General features: G+C 38.6%; 1 protein-coding gene across 3 annotated transcripts in view; it reads right to left on the reverse strand.

Moving 5' to 3' along the window:
* Nucleotides 1-20,582, reverse strand: part of GOSR1 (golgi SNAP receptor complex member 1) — a 31,587-nt gene that overhangs the window by 2,870 nt on the left and 8,135 nt on the right. For 2 of the 3 annotated variants that reach the window (XM_037372948.1, XM_037372941.1), the window contains exons 7-8: nt 9,075-9,104; nt 313-395 (exon numbers count right to left, since the gene is read on the reverse strand). In XM_037372948.1, the coding sequence (XP_037228845.1) occupies nt 313-395; nt 9,075-9,104 (113 nt within the window). The remainder of the gene's footprint in view (nt 1-312; nt 396-9,074; nt 9,105-20,582) is intronic. The other variant, XM_037372959.1, reaches the window with a different exon arrangement.

Genomic DNA, 20,582 nt, shown 5'->3' on the forward strand with positions numbered 1-20,582 from the left:
GAAAACATACAGCAGGGAAGGCCACAAAATGCCATTGCAGATCTCTACCTGAAAATTAAGCTACACCAATTTATATGCAGTATTCAAATTTGAGTAAAACCAACTTTTTCACCATATTCATCATTAAGATGCTTCAAGTCAGATTGTCAAGTGAGACTGGTAAAAAAAATGGTCTGTTTGTCACTAATGTCAATACCACTACACTTATATAGCCACTGACATCACAAAGCATTTTGATCCCCAAATGACAGAGTGGAAAAATTACTATACCTCTTCTTATGCATGACAGCGCAAATTTTTAGGAAAGGATACTAGCCAAGGTATTCATCTTGCTTTGTATTGACTTCAACATCCCTCTCTGTGAAGTCATATTTTCTTTAGTTGCCATGGCAATGCTGGAGAAAGAAAAAGAGTAGATCAAGTTATTGGTGCTAAGAATAATCTACAGTTGAAACAAGAGGAAAGCAAGCAGGGAACGCTTCTTTAGAGAACAATGAATGAGGTGAAGCAATATGAATGAAACCACATTTTCCCCATTAATCTCTATCCTTTACACTTAAAGGATTTATCTTTTTATATAAGCCATTAGCAATTGAAAACACTGCAATTTCTTGAAACAGGCAGGGTTCTGGTGTATCTCCTCCAGCCCCAATAAAAAACGGTACTACATTACAAGCAAACCTAAAGGTATTCTTCTGCCACGAGTTTTAGATTTAGAACTTTGTTTAATCACAGAAGTCCCATACTTACTTTCACTCTAGAGAGCATATGAAATTTCTTGTCTGCCATAAGGATATGACGGCTACAGAAGTATTAAGCAAATAAGAGCTGACTCACAATTAAAAAATCAATCTGCAAAGCGAACATGCTGGTTGAGAGGAGACGTAAGTGCAGTTTGAGACCCGACACAGCTCAGAGAGCTTCGCACAGAAGGTACCTGGATAATCAAGCTGGGACATGCAGTCGCCAGGTCTTTGAAAGGCATTTAACTGCAAAGAAGTGCTGGGATCTACTTGCTCTGACTCGAGATTAATACTGTCCCCTGAATCCAGGTAGCAGGCAAAGCTTAGATTCTCCTGCATTAACGTCTCTTCCCAGCAAGCCCAACCTGTTTTCCATAAGCTGGAGTTGAGGGAGCTGGTGTATAACAAAATCAGATCAACTGGTGCTTCCATTGCAGCACAGACAAAATACATTTTTGAGTTTTCATCCTAATTAAGAATATCATCCATGAGTATATACGTTTTCATACTCTGTTTCTTCACTAACACATGGTCCAGCTATATGTGCTTCATCCAAATACAAGAACACAATACAGGTGAACATAAACCAGAATTTCCCATTTCAAATTTAATAAATTCTGGAAGTTGGAAAAAAGCAACTGCGCTCTTAAAAGTAAGACATTTAAATTAAGATTTCAAAGAACTACTCAATGGACAAAAATTTTTCTCCACCTTAAGTTCCTCTTCAGCTCATAAAACAAAATAGTTACAGGATGGAAAATGAAAGGGTAGGCTACTGCTTGTAGTCCCAGGTAGTATGTCATGTAACTATTTTGAATGCAACAGCTTCATCAAGACAAACCGCACAGACTCATTTACATCCAGGGAAACGGTACATAAAAGTTTAGGCTCCGGAGATGTGGTGCTTAAGAAGGAACAGCATGACAAATACCACTCTCTTTCACTAGCATGCACGTCACAAACAAACAAAATAGGACACAAATACAACATGGCTGGATAATAACTCAGAAGACGTCGCCTGTATTATTGTTGACTGTATCTACACGAGTAACAACAATTAAAACAAGTTCTTGGACAAGTCTGTGAGCCTTAAATATGGAGGGAAAATGTTCCGGAAGAATAAAAGTGGAACAACACAAGGGATATAAATTTGAGAAAAGGAAACTGAATCTAATTTCAGAGGAGAACAAACAGAGAGGAAAATGCAAAATGCTTCCATTACCCAATACAGACATCCCAATTTTCAAGCGCATTTTCACTTGCTCATACTCAGTGTCTGTATACAAATTTGACACAAAAATCACAGCTAACATGAGAATTATTTCTAAGGAGAGGCAGGAACAAAGTACCAAAACACATACTGCAAGCCCAACATTATTCTCAAATTCTGCAGCATAAACTGGACATCAAATTTTGCATAAAGCCTTAATATTTCCTACCAAACTTTCTGAACACACTTGTTCAATACATCTGATCCCCAAGCACTGTTCTGTACTGCATTCAGATGGGTTTCAAGGCTTCTGGCTTATCTTTCAGTAACAGTTAAAATGCTGAAACATGACTTGTCCAGATACTAGCACTGAAGTACTGAGGTTGACCTGGTATTTTAGTACTGGAAGGTGATAAAAAAAAAAAAAAAAAAGCACTTTTATCCACCTTAGTGTATCTTTCCAGGTAAATCTGGTAGGAAAAGTCACACACACAAATTATATTTGTACAATTATTAAACACAGAACTAGCATTTCTGATGTTTTTATAAAAAAGACCATTTCATACTTTTTATTTCAAGTTTCTTTCTGAACAGAACAACATTTGGAATCAGCAGCTCTGGATCATGGGATGTACCACCAGCTTCTCTATCAGGTCACTACAGCCAGTATCACAAGAATAGATGGCAAAACCCAGCAGAGCCAAGCCTAACAACTGTCCTTCAGGACATACAGCGAAAGGTCAGTCCCACAGCTCACAAAACATCTTAAAGAAGAAAACAGCCCCGATCAATGATCCCTAAAGTATTTCTGGAGCCGTGAGTTTGTTTGGGCTCCTTTCCATTATATCTGCCTACTTCATCTCAAGTAGCCCTCGATACAGTATCTTCAGCCTTCCTCCAATGTGCCAGCCAAACTTGAAGAAAAATAAATTAAAAAAAAAAAAAAAAAAAAAAAAGGGAAAATATCTGCTACCACCTTTTCAGATGGAGGTTGCCTTTTCCAGCTCTGGTTTTGCCCATAAAATCTGAGAGATCACCAAGCCAAAGCCCGAGTGCTGTTAAAGTGGTACCATTCAGTTTTAGCAGTAGCAGATACCTTGGAAAGCAAGATACGTTCATCACACAAACACACGTGAGACACAGAAGAGCCAGCCGATGGCTCTCATAGCTTTCAGGTCATAGAAGATACTCTTCCAAAAGCTCTAGACAGCAAATTCTTTTAAATAGAACAACATGCATTGACGGGGCAGATCAATATATTATTTTAAGGCTGTATTAGCATTCTGATAAATTTGGACATACATTAAGAAATTGAAGGTTTATCAGTCATGAACAGAACATAAGGTTGACAACATATAGGCAAGCCCCTGACATTTTCAAGCAGCAACTCTATAGGAAGAGATTTAACATTTTAATACTAAGTTTTGAAGTATTATATTAAAAAAAATATGGGAGTTTCAGGGCAGAACTATAAGAAACTTCCAAGCATTTTTTATTGACGGCTGGCTATTTAGCATTTTCTCTTTTATACTTTTCAAGTGCCAAATCAGCACAAACTGAAAATGAAACTCATGGTTAACTGGAAGCAACAGGGCCCGCGGTCTCCTCCTCAGTGTTTATAAAGGGGTTGTCAGAATCAGTTAACCACTGCTCTTTGTTTCTGCCAAAATGACAGAAGAAAGACTGCAAAGCTTCTCAGACCGTGCAGGACTGACACTCAGCACACTGTGTGTGCTTGCTCCTGTGGATATACTAACTCATCCAACCCATAAATGCAACTGATTAATTGATTACATGGGGCAGCCTTTTCAGGACTAGAATTAGAAGAAAGTGAAAATTGGATGAGAGGGGAAACGAAGAATCAAATCATTGCCTAACCAACAGGGTGTGAGCATCTAAGAGAAGATGCTAACAGAAATTCTGAACAGAGGACGAACAGCTGTGCATCATACAGAAAAAGCAGTTACCGTCAGGGGCTGAAAAGGGGGCTACAAAATCAGAACAGTAAGTACATCAAATCATAACACACGTGAGAAGATAGGGCATTTGAAAGATTACATACATTTACAATTCAACACACAAGTATTTTAGTCCTCTAAAGTAGAAAGCAACAAACTTGCAAAAACATTCCATTTGCTATTGAGAAGAGCACTCAGGAAGTTTTGAATTACTAGGAATCAAGTTGGAAAAAAAATACAATTTCCTAGCTGTACGCAGGAAAGCTTGCTCAGTAACCTACAGCTTCTTATCTTACACCCCCACAATGACTTGATACTTGTCCAGATGAAGCCTTAATACAGCATTTCTCAAAGCACTCCTGAATTAAGCCACATGTTTTTATAAGATGCATCCAATGACTCATTAAGGCATCCATTAATTTACAGAAATGAAAAAAGCATTCCTGAGACACCTCCAAAATGCCTTTGGAAATAATTATTACAGACTTACAGAACACAAGGTTCCTGCTTTAAATGCTGATGAGTGAAACTGTCTGTTTCATATCAAAAGGCAGGATATGTAACTGTTTAAGTTTACATATTACAAGACTGGAGCAGTCTTCATTGCTTTTATCCAGTATTTTGAAAAAAATTAACTCGAATGGGGTAGGTTTTTTTCTGAAGAGCCATGAAGAAAAAAAAAATTTGTAGCAATTACCATTTTTAATAAGCTGCGGTCTGGTAATGAAATGTAATTGTGATATCCATGAACAAAAGCTTAACTGGATTCTAGCTACCATTAACAAGTCAAAATGCAAGTAAAAAGCACCGTTCTTCATGTATAATTTGATTACCCAAAACATGAGCTGGTTTACCTAAGCCTTTATATCTGTAAATGAGACTACTGAATTTAAGAACTACCAGAAAATACGCAGCTCCTGGAGACTAGTCCACAGCCTAGTCTTGTACAGTCCAAGTATTGCAGCTTCCTCATATCCTTCATGAGACAGTTTTGGTTTCATTCCCATCCCTAACATATGCTCACTGACTTACTGTTGCCGTTCCTTCACTGACAAACACAATTTCTGAAAAATTAATCATATTCTTCCCATTCACAATATTGGCCCCATTTAGTTACTCGACACTCTAATCTCCCCAGATCAAGAATACCTTTTTCTCACGTTCTGAAACTTCTACACAACATTTACGAGAAAAGATTAAAAGCTTCTTCCTGGAATCAAGATGACCCTGATGCAACATTTCATTTGGAAACGGGCATGAACTATTCCAAGCTGCACTGCCTTGGAACTACTAGAGTTGGGTGTAAACCAAGTTTCTAAAACCAGATGGTATTCTGCTCTCTATATTTATTATTAAAGCACTGCTGAAGTACAACATTAAAGATCGTGGTACTACTGGAGAAATCTCTTCTAGGTAAGCCCAAGGTCACAGCCACAAAGACCCTTTCCACAAATCAGCAGGAGGATCTCAAATTCCTGTGCTTGCAGCCATATTTCCTCAAAATTTCACTTACATATGAAGTTTGTCCTTGAATGTTCAGTTAGTGCTGTGGACGTGCAAACAACCCAATTTCTCTTCAGAAGTAAAACTGATATTTGTACAGTTTTCAGTTGTCACTGGCATGAAAAAGTACAGAATAATAAATGCTTCCAGCCATTATCGCAGCCAAGCTAGTCTAACATACAGAGATACACTTTTAATGCTGCTTGGAAGTGTTTTACCTAGACAAATGTTTAAGCTGTCAGGAGTTTTCACCCCACATAGCAGTCACATACATTGAGCATATTATCAAGCGAAACATACCAAAAAGTCAACTCCTTGCTTCATCCATTGAGACAGCTCAGTCAAATCTACATTGATGCAGAACTAAAACAAAGCTCTAAAGGAACAAGACATGTTTTTAAAAATCAAATAAGTAATGTATTACTGGAACTTCTGCTTCGTTTTGTACTCTATGAATCATACTTGCACGTTTAAATTCATGACAACATCTATGATTAAGGGAATGGACTCTGTGACCCTGCATAGAAATGCAAGCTCTAGTTTTAAATTGATAACTTTTTCTGATTATATCACTTATTCTTTGCATATACATATTAGATATATATTCATATCTATAAATACGCACGTGTGTGTATATACACATACGTACACACACACACTCTTTCAAATTAAAGACTGTTGTGTCTTTTGATCAAACCAGAGATGAAAAGAAAAGGAACACTTTCCCAGAACTGGAAGTGATTTTGTCTGGACACTCTGGCAAAGCTCTTTTGAAAAGAGCTAAGACTCAAAATCTAACTCATTCTGTTCTGTAAAGTCAAAATTCAATGCAAGTGAATGTTTCCCTTTTATTAAATCCTAATTATTACCTAAAAAAATGCCCCAAATGCATAAAGAGACAATAAAAAAAATTAATCTCTGGGTTTGGTCTGGCTTCAGAATGGAAATGGAATAGTCCAATCCATTAATATAAAAACTCTGACAAACCAGCCCGCGTCAGGCTTCAGAAACAGTATTACAATAAAATCCTAAAAACTTGTCACACTGTACATGCAAGACTATAAAAAAAATTCAAACTGAGCCAACCTAAAAATATAAGTTGTTGGAAAGCAAGAAATAAATAGTTTGCTATTTTGGAAAAGTGATAATGTTTGAAAATGAAAACTCGAGAACACCAAACATATTAAGCAAAATCTATGCTTCTATTTAAATCTGGCCAAGAGAAATGAACACTGTTCCAGAAGAACTGCAGCACCAAGTATCACATCCCACTCATTTCTGGAAAGAAATATGCTGCAGTAAAGAACCTATGTAATGTAATTAATTTAAAAATTGATCAAAAGTTTAGTACTACCAAAACAGCTGGAATGACAGCCCTACTCATCGCTTTAGTTACTAAATCATTTCAGCTTAGGTGCCCATATATTCTCTTGCACGTATGTTTGCGCCCACGGAGGAACCGCACACAGGAAGAGTCAGGCTCTGCGCTTCTTCGGTTCTCTTCTCTACAGCAAGTCAGAGCAAGGATTTCAGAATTAGTGCTAACTGTACAGTCCCAGCAATGGGGTCACCACTACACAGCTTGGCACCAAAAGCCTCTGCATGCACAGAGAAATGCTTTCCAGTGTTTAGAATCACTGCTTAATAACAACCCCTAAATAAAAAGCGATTTCTTGATTTCCTGAATCACATCCAAATGAGTAATGAACTAGAGCAGATGTAAACCTTGAAGACAGGGCAGTACTAGTAGTCAGAATACGCTGATTGCATCTCAGTTCACTAAAGGAACCTGCGTTCAGGCAGCTTTCCCTGCACAATTCCCCCTTTTCCTTGGTTAACAACAGATAAAGCCATTGATTATCGGAAGTTGGGTAAATTTCTATCTGGTAACAAGAAAAAGAGTACAACAAAAAATTCGCCCTGGTTTCAGAGTTGGGACTAAATGAAGATGATATAGATGAAATTACATTTCCTGCTCAATGTAGTTATTAAACAAGCTATTTTTCTACAAAAAGAAACGCAGAACATTTTTGGCAACAACTACAACAAGAAGCTCATTTACTATAGATAATAAATGGTGCAACAAGGAGTGCTGAAATCCAGCCTCTTAAAAATCAAAAGTTCATTTATTAACAGAAGGAACACTTCCCGTAAACAGCACCGAGGAGCTCTGACCCAAGCCATGTGGTTAGGGGTTGCTGCATGAGAAGCAGCTACTTGCAGAGATAGTCAACTTGCAGTCAACCACAGGACTGCAGTTCATGCAAATGAAACTCAAAGTAGTTGTAAACCAGTTGGGACACCTACTGATGACAACACGGAACTTCTGAGTAGGCTCCAAACGGACAAAGGAACCTGGGGGAGTACTCAGGTAGCTGCCTTGTTCTGAGCTCCAGTTTACCACGGCTATGCTCCCTGCACAGATGGCACAGAGGTTCATCACACACATACTTTCAGCCTTTCTGACGACACATAATGAAGAGGCCAGGCGAAGCGCTCAAATGATAAAATACAAGTCGTTTTGCAGGATATTAAGCTTAATAAATCACCATATGCTGTTTAATACTCCAGTTACTGAAGTGGCAGCAAGCGAGACATTCAACAAATGTTGAGCATTTTAACAAGACGGAAAGTCTGTCTACAAGCATGGCAATAAAGGAGAGGGGTTTTAATCAGGAAAGGATTAGGGCCCAAAATAAAACAAATATTCACAATAATGGTGCTAAGTTTGGCAAGTATCTTTATGAGGCTGTAGTCAGATTATATCCACATTTTCAGACATTATTGCACTGACCACTTCTGGTTCATCACTGCACATTAATGTGGTTTAACACATTCTTCCAGCATGTTAATTATACTGAGCCCACTGTGTGTACTTAAGCTAGCCAGCCCTTAATGGACATAGAGCCTTGCTGCACCTCTAATTACTCTTCTTGATCACTTATGCCAGTACATGCATTATCTGAAAGCTTATCTTGCTTTCTTTCTTCCCCTCCCTTTTTTTTTAAAGCAATAATCTAAAATTTAAAACCATTAAGCTGGGCACTCTGAATTATTGGTTTGCAAAATCCCAGAGTTCAATGGAAGATAGGGAAGGGCACAGATGATAGAAGTGATTTAAGATACTACGGTTCTAAAATTTCTGGATCAGTTAGAAAAGGTATCACTCAAGTATTCAAACTATGTAAAAAACCCAAAAGAGAAATAACTATACAACAGCAACAACCTCTCAAGGCTTTGTGGTAAAAGCCCTTACCTGTATCAGCTGCACACTAGGGTGCTGATACATTGAAGGATTACAGAAAATTGTGTTGTAGAAGAGTGTCACTGTGAGAGGAAACAGCTTGGCTACTGGAATAGCCCTCAACAGCTCAACCCAAGAGTCACTCTGCTCAATCATGCCCTCCGTTTTTGTAGGGGCTATTTACCTTTCAACAGAAATGCAAATTTTCTAAACTAGGATGAATAAAATATTTAAGGAACACCATTACGTCAACATCGTACAGCAAAACACCCCCAAAACCTACCACAACTTCATTGTAATACTGCTTACGAGTTGTTAACAATAGTTATTGTACAAATAAAATGACTGATATCTTTAGACACAATTCAAGTATTGACTGTACAGAAAATAATGAAAATTACTAAGTTAATTCCTACCTTATTGTTTCTTCTATCAGTCGATCTGAGCTGAAAGCCAAAAGAAAAAAAGGAAGTTACAAAAATAAGAAGCACTAAGTATTATTTTAGATTATGAAGTCAATGATCGCCATAATACAAGCCTTAACAAATTTGCCCTCAGAATGTCTCATTTCAGGATGCTGAAATTTTTTGCAACTACATAGATTTGGTGTATATATAATGAGTGTCTTTGGAGACGATGCACATAGTGTCCTCTGGAGCAGTGTTTCCTAATGGTATGCTAGAGCAGATGCTCAGGAGAACACAGAAAGCACTGAGAAGACAGAAAGAGGAGAATGGGCTTCATGATTCGTGGCTAATTAATGTTAACTGAGTCCAGTATGTTCCAGGTGCCCAGAACAGTTTGGAAAGGAGCATTACAGAAGGAAGTACCTAATTGTATTGCTTTTTAGTCCTGGTCATCCCTGCCCATCCCCTCAGAAAACTTAATTAACAATAAAGGCCGAGACTTGGTTCCAGGTAATAACACCTCAAAACACTGCTTCAGAGCTAGTTTACCAAACACTGTTTTATGGTGGTTAACGAGGCAAATTCTTCCTATAGTAATACTAGTTGAATGAGGATTAAGCAATGCTTATGGGAAACAGAATATACACCAACTGTAAGAGAAAGACCTGGATAATACGTGCTCCTTCCCTCTCACTGCCACACTTTAATTGAGTTTCTATGAGCATCACTAGGAAAAGAACAGCCTAAAATACAGCACCACAGAGAGAACGTTTCATTTTAAAAATGGATATGCGAGATTAAGATGACAAACAAGACCCTCAGAAGACTTAAGCAATTTCTTTTTCTATATTCAACTTCTTACAGGCAGGTTTTTAATCACTGTTTTACAGCCAATTATGAAATCCCAGGAAAACACATCTCATTACAGCAATCAGCATCTCAAACATAACGCTGGCATACAATAGGTGACCGCATCCCTGCTTCCTGTACTGTGGAAACAACGATACGTCCCTACAACTGCATTTACACAAACTCTTCTAGAAATAGGGCGGGGGGAGTGAGTTTGCAGTTTAAGGGGGAAATTAATCTGACAGGAAGAAGTTTTATGCCATACTGGATATTGCTTCCAGTATTAAAACAGAGTTTATTGCTGCTAAACTAAAAGGACTAGCAGACACTGAAAAGGCATGACCGTTTTCATCTTCCATCCTCCCTGTTCCAAGTGTTTTGCCACCTCAGGAGGGGAAGGTATCAACAGCCTCTGGCGCAGTACAGTTCTGCCTCTGACTCAGCCTGAGCTGCTCGATTTGGAACTTTTCTTCTACCCACAGAAATTTTGGAAATCCCACCACCACCTCCAGCTGGAGGCATGTGAAGGAGAACGTTGTGCAGCATGCACACACATGTGTAAACTGCTTCGGGGGGGGGGGGGGGGGGGGGGGCAGGGAGATGCTGACGGAACGTCCTTATTTGTCTGTGAAGAGGAGTGAAAACATGAAGGTTGCTATTTCAGTCTAGTCCAAGCACACAGAGCACTAAAAATACTTTGCCTGGTTTTAAGTTGAGAGGGACTCAACTGGGGCAGCAAACACTGAAAACGCTGGAACAGGAACACTTCTTTCTGCTCCCAAAACAAAGCCACACTCCAAAGATTCACATCAGTTGCAAGTACACCGGTTTAATCAAATAAAACCATTTTCATTCACTGTGTGGTATTTATTACCACTGGCACAGAGAAGTAAAACACTACAGCTATGTACACAAAATGATGTAAGCAGTCTCAAGTCTCACAGCATCTGATAATGTCCCCAAGGCAAGCAGAACAGAAAAGTGATGCATTAAAGATTTCTGTAATTGCTGATTCTCAAAGATACAAAATTCAGCTGCAAATGTGCCTTTCATACATAGTCAGTCTCATAACAGACAAGTGTATTCTGTGGGCAGTGCATAATAAGAATAAACTGCAAAGCCATCAGAAAACAGTCTGAAAAGCAAGAATGGTGCACAAGAACCCATAGTTTTTAAAAAGGTTTAATTTTTTCTCTTTAATTTATTAACAACAAAGATGTCAGGAGCCTATCTGTAAATAAGTTGCACTTATATAAATTCTGTGAAACAAAACATTGCTAGAATAGTCCTATTAAAAAAAACCCCTACTCTGGAAAATTCATCACCAGCATTACCAGCTCTCTGTCTATTTAACTGATGAAATTAGAGTATTTTCATGTTAACGAACTGAAGATGACAGGGAAGTTGAACACATTCAGAGACCTTAAGTGAACTAGGATGTTCTCCACGGTTTTCAGAGCACAAAAATTAGGCTTGCCAGTTTGCAGCAGAGACACTAACTGCTTTCTATGTTAGAGAAAGCTGTAGTTAGGCAGTTTTCTTACTTAATCAAAGACATAAACAGAAAAAGTATTTAAAAGCCTCAGATTCAATTATACGGCATTTTTTTTATATATGCATGTATGTATATATATACCCATCTAAAAATAAACCCTGGAAACATAGCTACCTGCAAAATGATGACAGGCAGAAGTGAATAAAAATGAATAAACCTAATAATAAACAGTTCTCAATACCAACAAACACGGACATTAGACACAAATGCCAACACATAGGGACATCTGAAACCAGCACCTGAAGTCACAAGGTCGATGTTTCTCAACTTACACAGAGGTCACCCCAACCCTTTAAAAGGATGAGATGGATATGAATTTTCTCCAGAATGACCGATGTATAGGTAAGGGCCAGCTGAACTAACTCTTCTACTCTCAAATAAATAGCTTGAAAGCATACAGATTTACTAAATACAACTCCCAGTATGTTGTTCCCACCCCAAGAAGCATCATCTTTTGATGGTCCCAAGAGGATTTCCAAAAATCTCTCTACTTGCAAGTCTCCAGCAGGTGACCAAACTCCGGCAGAAAATGGCAATGACATACACGGCAATTTTGGTAAAGGCAGTATGAGCAGGAACATTTGATGGTAAAAGTCTGTGCATCAGAATCCCTCCGAGTTCCCTTTAGTACTTCCTGCAACAGTTCACTTTAAGCAGATGCCAGAGGCTTTTCTAAAAGCAGTAACACACACTCATACAGCATCTCTTAAAGTCTTTCAAAGTTCTTGGCAAACACAGATTGTAATGTTCACTTACAGTGACACCCAAACAGACGCAAGCAGTTGTTTCATCATTTTACAGTTTACAACCACAGAAAATAACAGTCAGATCTAAGGAACATCAGGAACACGAAGTACAGCAGGGACCTGAGACCCAAGGGAAATCTGCACATCTCTGACTATTAATAACCTGGTTTATACAAATAGAAGTCGTTCCCACAATTATGAATAAAGTTAATTTCAATGTTTGGCAGAACAAAAAAATAACATTGAAAGAGGTAATTTTGCCTCACTTACAGATTCAAAACTCTACAACAAGAGGCTCTTTAATAATAAAAAAAAAAATATCTCTTTACTTTGCTCTTCTGCTTTCCAAGCAAAGACTACAAATCCAGTGGACATTACCTTATGAACATCCAAGCAAGCAAAGAATGGTTCTGGGCAACATTAATCCGATTTTCCATCTGTTTCAATAAGCTATGCATTTTCACCTGTCCAGACAGATGGCACTTTGACAAAGCCATTTAAAAATAACACACGAAAGAAATGTTGAAAGCTGCTGAGGCAATCACCTACTGTAATAAATGGCACAAATCCAACAGTAGCAGTCATGCATATGAAGTAATCAGGCCTCTGTGCAAGTGCTGTCTTCAAAAAAGATTGTGCAGTTTGTCATTTAAATATGGAGACAGGTAAATTAATTCAAAGGAAAAATTAAGTGAAATATGCTTCTAGGATAGCAAAGAAGCCTGCCCATCACATCAAGCTTTTACAACTAAAGGAAACATTTTCTGTTCTTCGCTTTTTCAAAGCAAATCTCCATGCCAGTAGTTAAAATTCAGTAACGTAGATGATTACTTAGGTGAGGACTGGGCTTCTCCCATATCCATAGGTTTTGCTGCTGACTTACTAGCTAGATACTCACCACAAGCACTTGTCAGAGAAACAAGATTCAGCAGGAAGCCTCATCTGCACACAACTCATTTCACAATGCCCTTTAAACCCATCAGATGAAATCAAGAGCAATATTATCACAAATAATAACGTAAAAGGATTAGGAAAAAACCCTATAGAATAAACTAATACAGCACTTGATAACTATTTTCTTACTTTCATAAAGAATAATTACAGAAATAATAATTTTACTTTGTTCTTTCTCTAATTGCAAGATCAATCACTAGTCTCAGCTCTCTCAGACTGCCTGCAATAAATCTTTCATATTTTCATAGTCCTGGATCACTAGGCAACGTGGAGCTTCCAAGAATGCAAATATTGCAAAACATACTTGATACTCTAATACAAAATACAGATTATGATGAAGCAAAATCAGACTTATACAGTTATTGCCATCATAATACTCATTCCTAACTCACAAGTGAAAGAAACACCGTGCACACACACGAAAAAAAACCCCAGCTCCAACTCATCTTTCCTGCTTGCCATCAACGTACCTTACAATCTAAAAAAATCAGATCATTAAGCTCTTTAAAAGCTGAAGTAGAAGAATGTCAAGCAGAACACTTTTTTTTCTGTGATAAAAACCCAAGATATTCCCAATTTTGTAAGACTTGTCTCAAGCTTGATTCAGCTTAGCGTCAAAGAAAGAGTGAATTCCACCAGAGCTGCTTAGCTAGTTTGGACAGTCTCTCCAATTGCTAATGAAGACAAAAATTGGTGTAGAAGCCTACTCCTTGACTGAGAACCAACACAAGAGCATGGCAAGACAAACATACCTAGAGTATAAAACGCTCAAAGAGAGAAAATTTATATAATTGAGGGCTGCAGACACCACCAAACTGGCTCCTGTGTTTTCATCGAAAAGCAGAAGTAGCACCTGTCTGAATGCACAGAGTGCAACAGCACAGGGAGGAAAGGGAATGTATTCAGCTACAAAGCACACATCTTACGTGTGTGATGGCCAGCAGAAGAGCTAGCTGGCCAAAACCAAAGACGTGAGGTAAAATGGGCATTTTCAGGGATGAACAGTTTGCCCATAGGAACCATTCTGAAAGCAGAGAAAGGTTCAAATACCAACACAAACTGTGTCTTTTGTGGGTTCCCTTTATACGTTAATTAAAGCATAAATCTGGATGCTAAGGAGATGCAATGTTTTCACACTTTCTGTTGCAGTAGGAAAAATTAAATAAGAGCCCACAACAATATTAACATAAAAAACAGCAGAAACTTGAGCATTAAGTCAACGTACAGATTTGCTCCAAAGGAGCAATACGTTATTAACAACAAACATCACACCTACAAACTCTGAACAAGCGAACTAGCTTATTTCTGCAGATCACTGTACTGGGGGGTCTGACACCAATCACTTCCAATAAGAACGAGGAACAGTTGGAAAAGAAAAAAAGCGCAACATCATGATATCACATTGCTTTTAATCAATACAAGCAGTCTGTTAAATCTAGAATGAAAGGCATGGAACATAATCCATTGCTCTAGGCAGGAGTTAGCCAACGTTATTTGGTGTTGAATTTCTTTCCAGATGGTTTACACGTACTTTGTATATGAGAAAGAAAAGAAAAAAAACAAAACAAAACATGCAAGAGGCATGCTTTTCACCAGAGGAAAGAATCTGCCAAAGGATTTCCAGGAAAATAAACTGATGAAAACTACTCCCTCCAACCCGAAATCCTATGACATAAAATTCACTAAAAATTAGACTCCTAGCTCCATCACTAAATAAGTAGCTTGACAGCTTACCAATTCCAACAATTTGAACTTAAGATAAGCTAACATAAGATAAGCTTCTTTGCAGCTACCTAACATCTGTAAACATGTCTATATGTGCACCATAACCAATGAAAAGGTTAGTTTAACTCAAGTATAAAGAAAAATTTAACAGATGTAAGCAAATACCAAGGGGTGCTTCCCCTTTGCGGGGAGATCCCTGAACACAGTGATCTACCTTCACAGGTCTGAGAACACCAACAGGTTGTTTCTCCTGGATTTCCAAAGGGTACAGTCTGCTCCTCCACTGAACTCCATGGACTTGTCTGGGAATTATCAACAGAGTGAAAGAAATGTTTCTGCAAAAGGAGGAGTTAGCCAAGAAAGCTCTTTGGCAAATAGAAAAGACTACTGGGGAGAGTGCCTGATGTTTAAGGGTCCCAAGAGGGCGAGCAACAGCAATACTTCTTCCTTTAAAGCAAATCTATATGGAAATAAGAGCCTTCCCAATAATCTGCAGTATACAGTTTACCCAAAGAATGCAGTTAAAATCTTAAAATGAAAACAGCTCCTATCGTCCAAATGAAGTGCAGCGGCTGGTTGCCTATTAGTAAGCACAAACCCAATGCCAGGATGGCACCACCAGCCACATCATGAGGTTTCTAGAGGCTCTCTATTCATGGTTGTGAAAGTTCCTGGATAGATTGACCCTCCCATATAATTGCTCCATATTACCCATAGGAACAAAGTTAAATGAACTGAGAAGGGCAGGCCTTACAGTAAGTCATTATCAGTAACCACAACTGTCAGAACAATTCCAGTAACTTACTAATGGACTATATCGGCATTTCCTCAAATTTTACATGCTGCCTGCAGAACTAGCATTCAGCAGGAGTGCCGTTTTCATTATTTCCTCTGGTTTAAAACATATAATTTGGATCATAACTCTAACTAGAAGGAAAAACACTGAAAACCAAGCAACACAGCCTTTGATATGCAACAGTGATCTGTTGAAAAAAGAGATCTACCAAGACAACCTACCGTTACTGATTTGTTGGGCACACACAGACAAGGTATATGCACAACGTACAACAAAGACACCTGCACGGTAACAAAACAGACTGTGCCACTTTTCTAGCTCAGTGGCTTCTGACTGAAGGTAGACAAAGCTAAAACAATTGTACTACTACTCACACACTCCTAAAGTAACCAAAAAGAGTGAACGTGTTCCAGAAGAACCCCATCACATAAACAACTTTGTAATTAATATCTTTTTCATTTCCAGTGAAGCTAACACAGAAATGAAGTGAGAGTTATCCCTAGGATGACAACCCAATTTTAATTTAGTATGAAACCTAAAATACACACTGATAGAAATGCATTCTGCTTCCTAACTGTATTTTCACCTGCTGCGGTTTTGAGGGTTTGTTGGGTAGATGTAGAAAGCTATATGGCTTTCATCCAGGATTTGGTCGAAGTACCTAATGTTACAACTATCTACCTGCCTGTTTATTAAGTTTAAGAAAATGATTCTTAAAACTGCATAGTTAACTATACAACATAATGAACACCTGTGGTTCAAAATTTAAAGCACACATCACATTTAAACCAGCTGCAATCCAAATTCAGGATGCACTTCATTAGCAGGTGAAGATCTCGACATTTTTCTTGCGACCCAATTTCACTGTGTTTTTAGGCTTGTCTTTTCATCTAAGACTGAACAAGATGCATTCTTCCAGAAGTGCGACTATACTCAATATAAACAAGCCTCTCAAGTGAGAGGAAAGCACTCTGCATCTTTCACTTGACAACAAAACTAAGGTACTTGAAAGGTTCTAAGCAAAATTGAATTATCAGGCTAAAATAGGCATGCTTTAGTGGGAATTTGGATCTAGTTCTGCTTCCCATCATAGATTTGATAGAAAGTATCTATCCTCAGCAGATGGTAGTCGATGCTTTTTATCAAACCACTGGTAAAGCAACACACTAAGATATCTGCATCGCCTACCATTCAGCAGCCAAGAATGATAAGAACCTCATTCTGATGCATTAGTACTGAAGTTCAAATTAAATAAACTCAAGAATGATATTTATACAGTAACGTGATAACTTTCCACAGGTACACTCCGCATTTGAGAAAAATGGAAATAATCACTATTTAACGTATCCATACACACCAAATGAAATTCAACAGCTTGTTTTTACTGGAGGTTCCAATAGCAAATAATGAGCAAGCACTTCTGACCTTAAAGAAGAATGAAGTACACTACACAGCCACACTGACAAAAAAAAAAGACATGCCTCATTAGAGTAAGTGATTCTCAGATTCCACAAAAGTTCTATCAAACTCCATAATCGTTGATTCTGTTCAAAAGATGCACCTACTTTTCCAAACCAACCCATGTAAGAAGGATTTCAGTACTTGTCAAAGTCCTAATTTCAATACAGACCTTGGGGTGGGGGGGCTGGGAAGCTGTCCTAGTTAAGAAATGGTGTTGAAAGGAAAGCTAAAAACAAATAAAACATGCACTGACTTGTTTATTTCTGAAACGAGCAAGAAACTTCAGAAGCAAACACAGAGCTCTGAAGTCTGAAGTCTGGTTTTACATCCCTCCCTCTCCCCAAATCAAGGGCATAGTGTTGCTCCTGAGGTAAAGCCCAGAACCAAGAACCAGAGCTGAGTTTTAGTCCCAGCCACTCTTCTTCCGTGACACGTTCAAGCAATCTTTCACACTACATTGCGAGGGTTTGTTCCTCAGTTTCTGCAGAGAGCCATAAAGACCTAGGATAGTTTCGGTAGCCTCTTTCCCAGTGGGTACATTGAAGTTCATGCATAAACCTTCACATTTTATACAGATGAAAAGCAAACAATGAGTTTGAGGTTTAGCGCTAACACCTGTGTGATCCCATCCTTTGTCACCTGGATAATGCAATTTTGTACTGGAAGTTAAAAAGGAAGTCCCAGATTAAATTTTGTGCATGTGTGTGGTGGGTTTGTTGTTTTTTTTTCGTTTGTTTGGTGTGCCCTGTCCCCCCCGCCTTTCTTCAAATATCATTCATTTTAGACATACTGAGGTATAAAAATACCACAACGGTCATCAATGTCAGGGAAATCACTGATTACAGTATTTTTCAAACCAAACTATAAGGAAAGCATGCAAATAAACCTTGTGAGAGGAATATAACATTTGGTTTAGTGTTTTGGGGTAGGTTTGGTTTTTTAAGTCCTAAATAGAGCACAGGAAGATGAAAAGCACTAGTTGACTTAACTCTAATGAAGCTCAAGCTATTTTTAAAGGTAGAACCTCTTTTAAATCCTGAAGTGCTTGGATGATTTTCATGTTCTTTTATTAAGTTATTTATAAATAATAACAATACCCAGGAGAGCATCTTTCTTCATTGCCTGCAAGCTTTGAACCTCCCCAAATTATCATTAAACTACTTCAATAAGTTGCTCATGCAGTCACATAATTAGTCACATAACAAGCAGCGAAGCTTCTTTTTTTCCAGAAGACATGAACTGTCTCCCTCATTGAGCAGTATTTACTATTAAAATGAGAAAACAGATAAGTTGTGCTCAGTCTGGTGTTGCAGTTAAGTACATGATTATGTTTGTATTCAGTCTGGGACTGTTAAAGGGGAGCTGATGCAGCCACTTATGAAGTGGCTTTGAGTCGTTCTGCCATGCATCTTCAAGAGACAGAGGTTCTGCCAGCAGGCCTGGAGGTAAAATTTGTTCAATCCCATGCAGAGGTTAGGCTAAAGAAAGGACTCCCTGATGCATAACTGCAATTGAGAAAACTCTACGGCAATAGGAGACAGAGCAGAAAGAAAAAATAGAATCATATTTTGAAACAGGATTACAGCACATGTTGTTGTGCATCTTTAAGTAAGCTTTTGCGATACCAAAAATCCTGCTTTGTTAAAATCCCTTCTTTGAAAACCATTTTATATGCGCTGCTGCTCCCAAAAAGTCTGTGTTACGGACTTTAAATGGTAAGCCAGTCAGCAAGGTAATTCCCACAGTCATCCTGACAGGCTAGCTGAGGCACCAGGTCACACTTTTAATGCAATAGTTTCCCAAACTTCCTTACTCCAGAAATGAAGAAAGTAAGTCAACAGTATTTGGGAACATAGTGACACACCATTGCCAGAGCTCTTGCAATTAATGGCCAGCAGAGAAACATTTTAACCTAGATCACACAATCTCTCCTTGCACTGTGTCTTCCACTTCAACAGACAGAGTGCTGCAGCCTTCCATCACTACTGCACAGCAACTCTGTCGCCAAATTAAATCGTACTCGGTGCTTCTTGGCAAACAGTCCAAACGAAGGCCATGGAGAGCATGTATTGTCCCTTCAGAGCAGATCTGGTTTTTTTCATAACTGCTACAAAACAAATAATATTACTCATTATCAAGTGCTGCTTCAGTTAAAATCTGTATTTAAATTAAGAGAACGGAGCAACAAGAACACTGCATTCTGCTTTGACACAAACAACCACCAAGTTTAATTTACCGGCGAGCTTTGCAATTAAAAAAGAAAAAAAAAAACACCTTACTGGGCCTGACTAAAGTGGAACTCAGCAGTTCTGAGACTGCAGAGCAGGCAGCCAGCAGGCACCCAGGGAAGATGCTCATCACACTCCTCCCTCCCTGCTGTTTCCCCAACCACCTTGGGAAGGCAAAAAGAATTGGTGAATTAGCTGTTTTTTCTACAGTCTCTTTCTTTCCAAGAGAAGATGAAGGAGATGCAGTGGCAAACAATGTGTCAGCCGGAGCAGTTACTGCTCAGGCATCTGCCTGTCCTCCCCCTGCAACTGGAGGCAAGGGAGCGGATGGATGGGGAGACAACAGCAATTCCCTGGTTTTAATCCAGTACTGAAGGTCCACTGAAATCCACAGGAACCTGTGCACCAACAGCACAGTGAATGGAAATCAGTGTGCAATGCAGAGAACCAGGATAATGAAAGAAAAGGAAATTAAATTAAGGCAGAAAACTGGTAGCTTTTCACTCAGAAAATCAACACACCTGTAATCAAAAACTCTGCAAGATGTCTCTGCATCTCATTAGGCTGACTTTTCTGTGTAAATCAGTACTGAAGTGAAAATTTGTAAGCAACATCAGTATTTAGAGGAAAAACAGTCAATAAGTCACCCCCTCTATTAAGATCTGGACTGTATTACGAACAAAGTTTGAAAGCAGTTTCCCGGTGATTATTCTCTACTGAATGTGGCCATTTCTGCCCAAACAACAACAGGAAATTTGAAATAGTTCTGCTGAAAAATGAAATGCTATAATAATAGTAATAAAAATACTTAGTACTCCAGAGTACTTCACATACATGAAGTACTGCACAAACATTAATTTATCCTAATTATTTCCATGAATCAGGTATGTATTATTAATGGCACCATTACACAACTGCTGCAGATTCCCGTTATTTCTTTTGCTCACTTCTCTTACTCTTCTTTTCTCTTCCACACCCAGAACACATCCCTCTGATTTGTTTGCTCTCCTTTCCTCCTTCAAAGTTTCTCATCCACCTACTCTGGTACCCCTACCCTGTTCCCAATGCTAAACAAAGGCACACAGGGGTGTTTCAAGCCCTCAGCTAGCCTGAACACTTTGAGCAGGTTCATCTCGTCTACCTGCATCACTCACACCTGATACTCTTCAGCTGAAAATGTTTTTACCAGATAAACACAGCTAA

Source organism: Falco rusticolus, chromosome 1 (assembly GCF_015220075.1).
Source record: "Falco rusticolus isolate bFalRus1 chromosome 1, bFalRus1.pri, whole genome shotgun sequence".
Classification (NCBI taxonomy): Eukaryota; Metazoa; Chordata; class Aves; order Falconiformes; family Falconidae; genus Falco; species Falco rusticolus.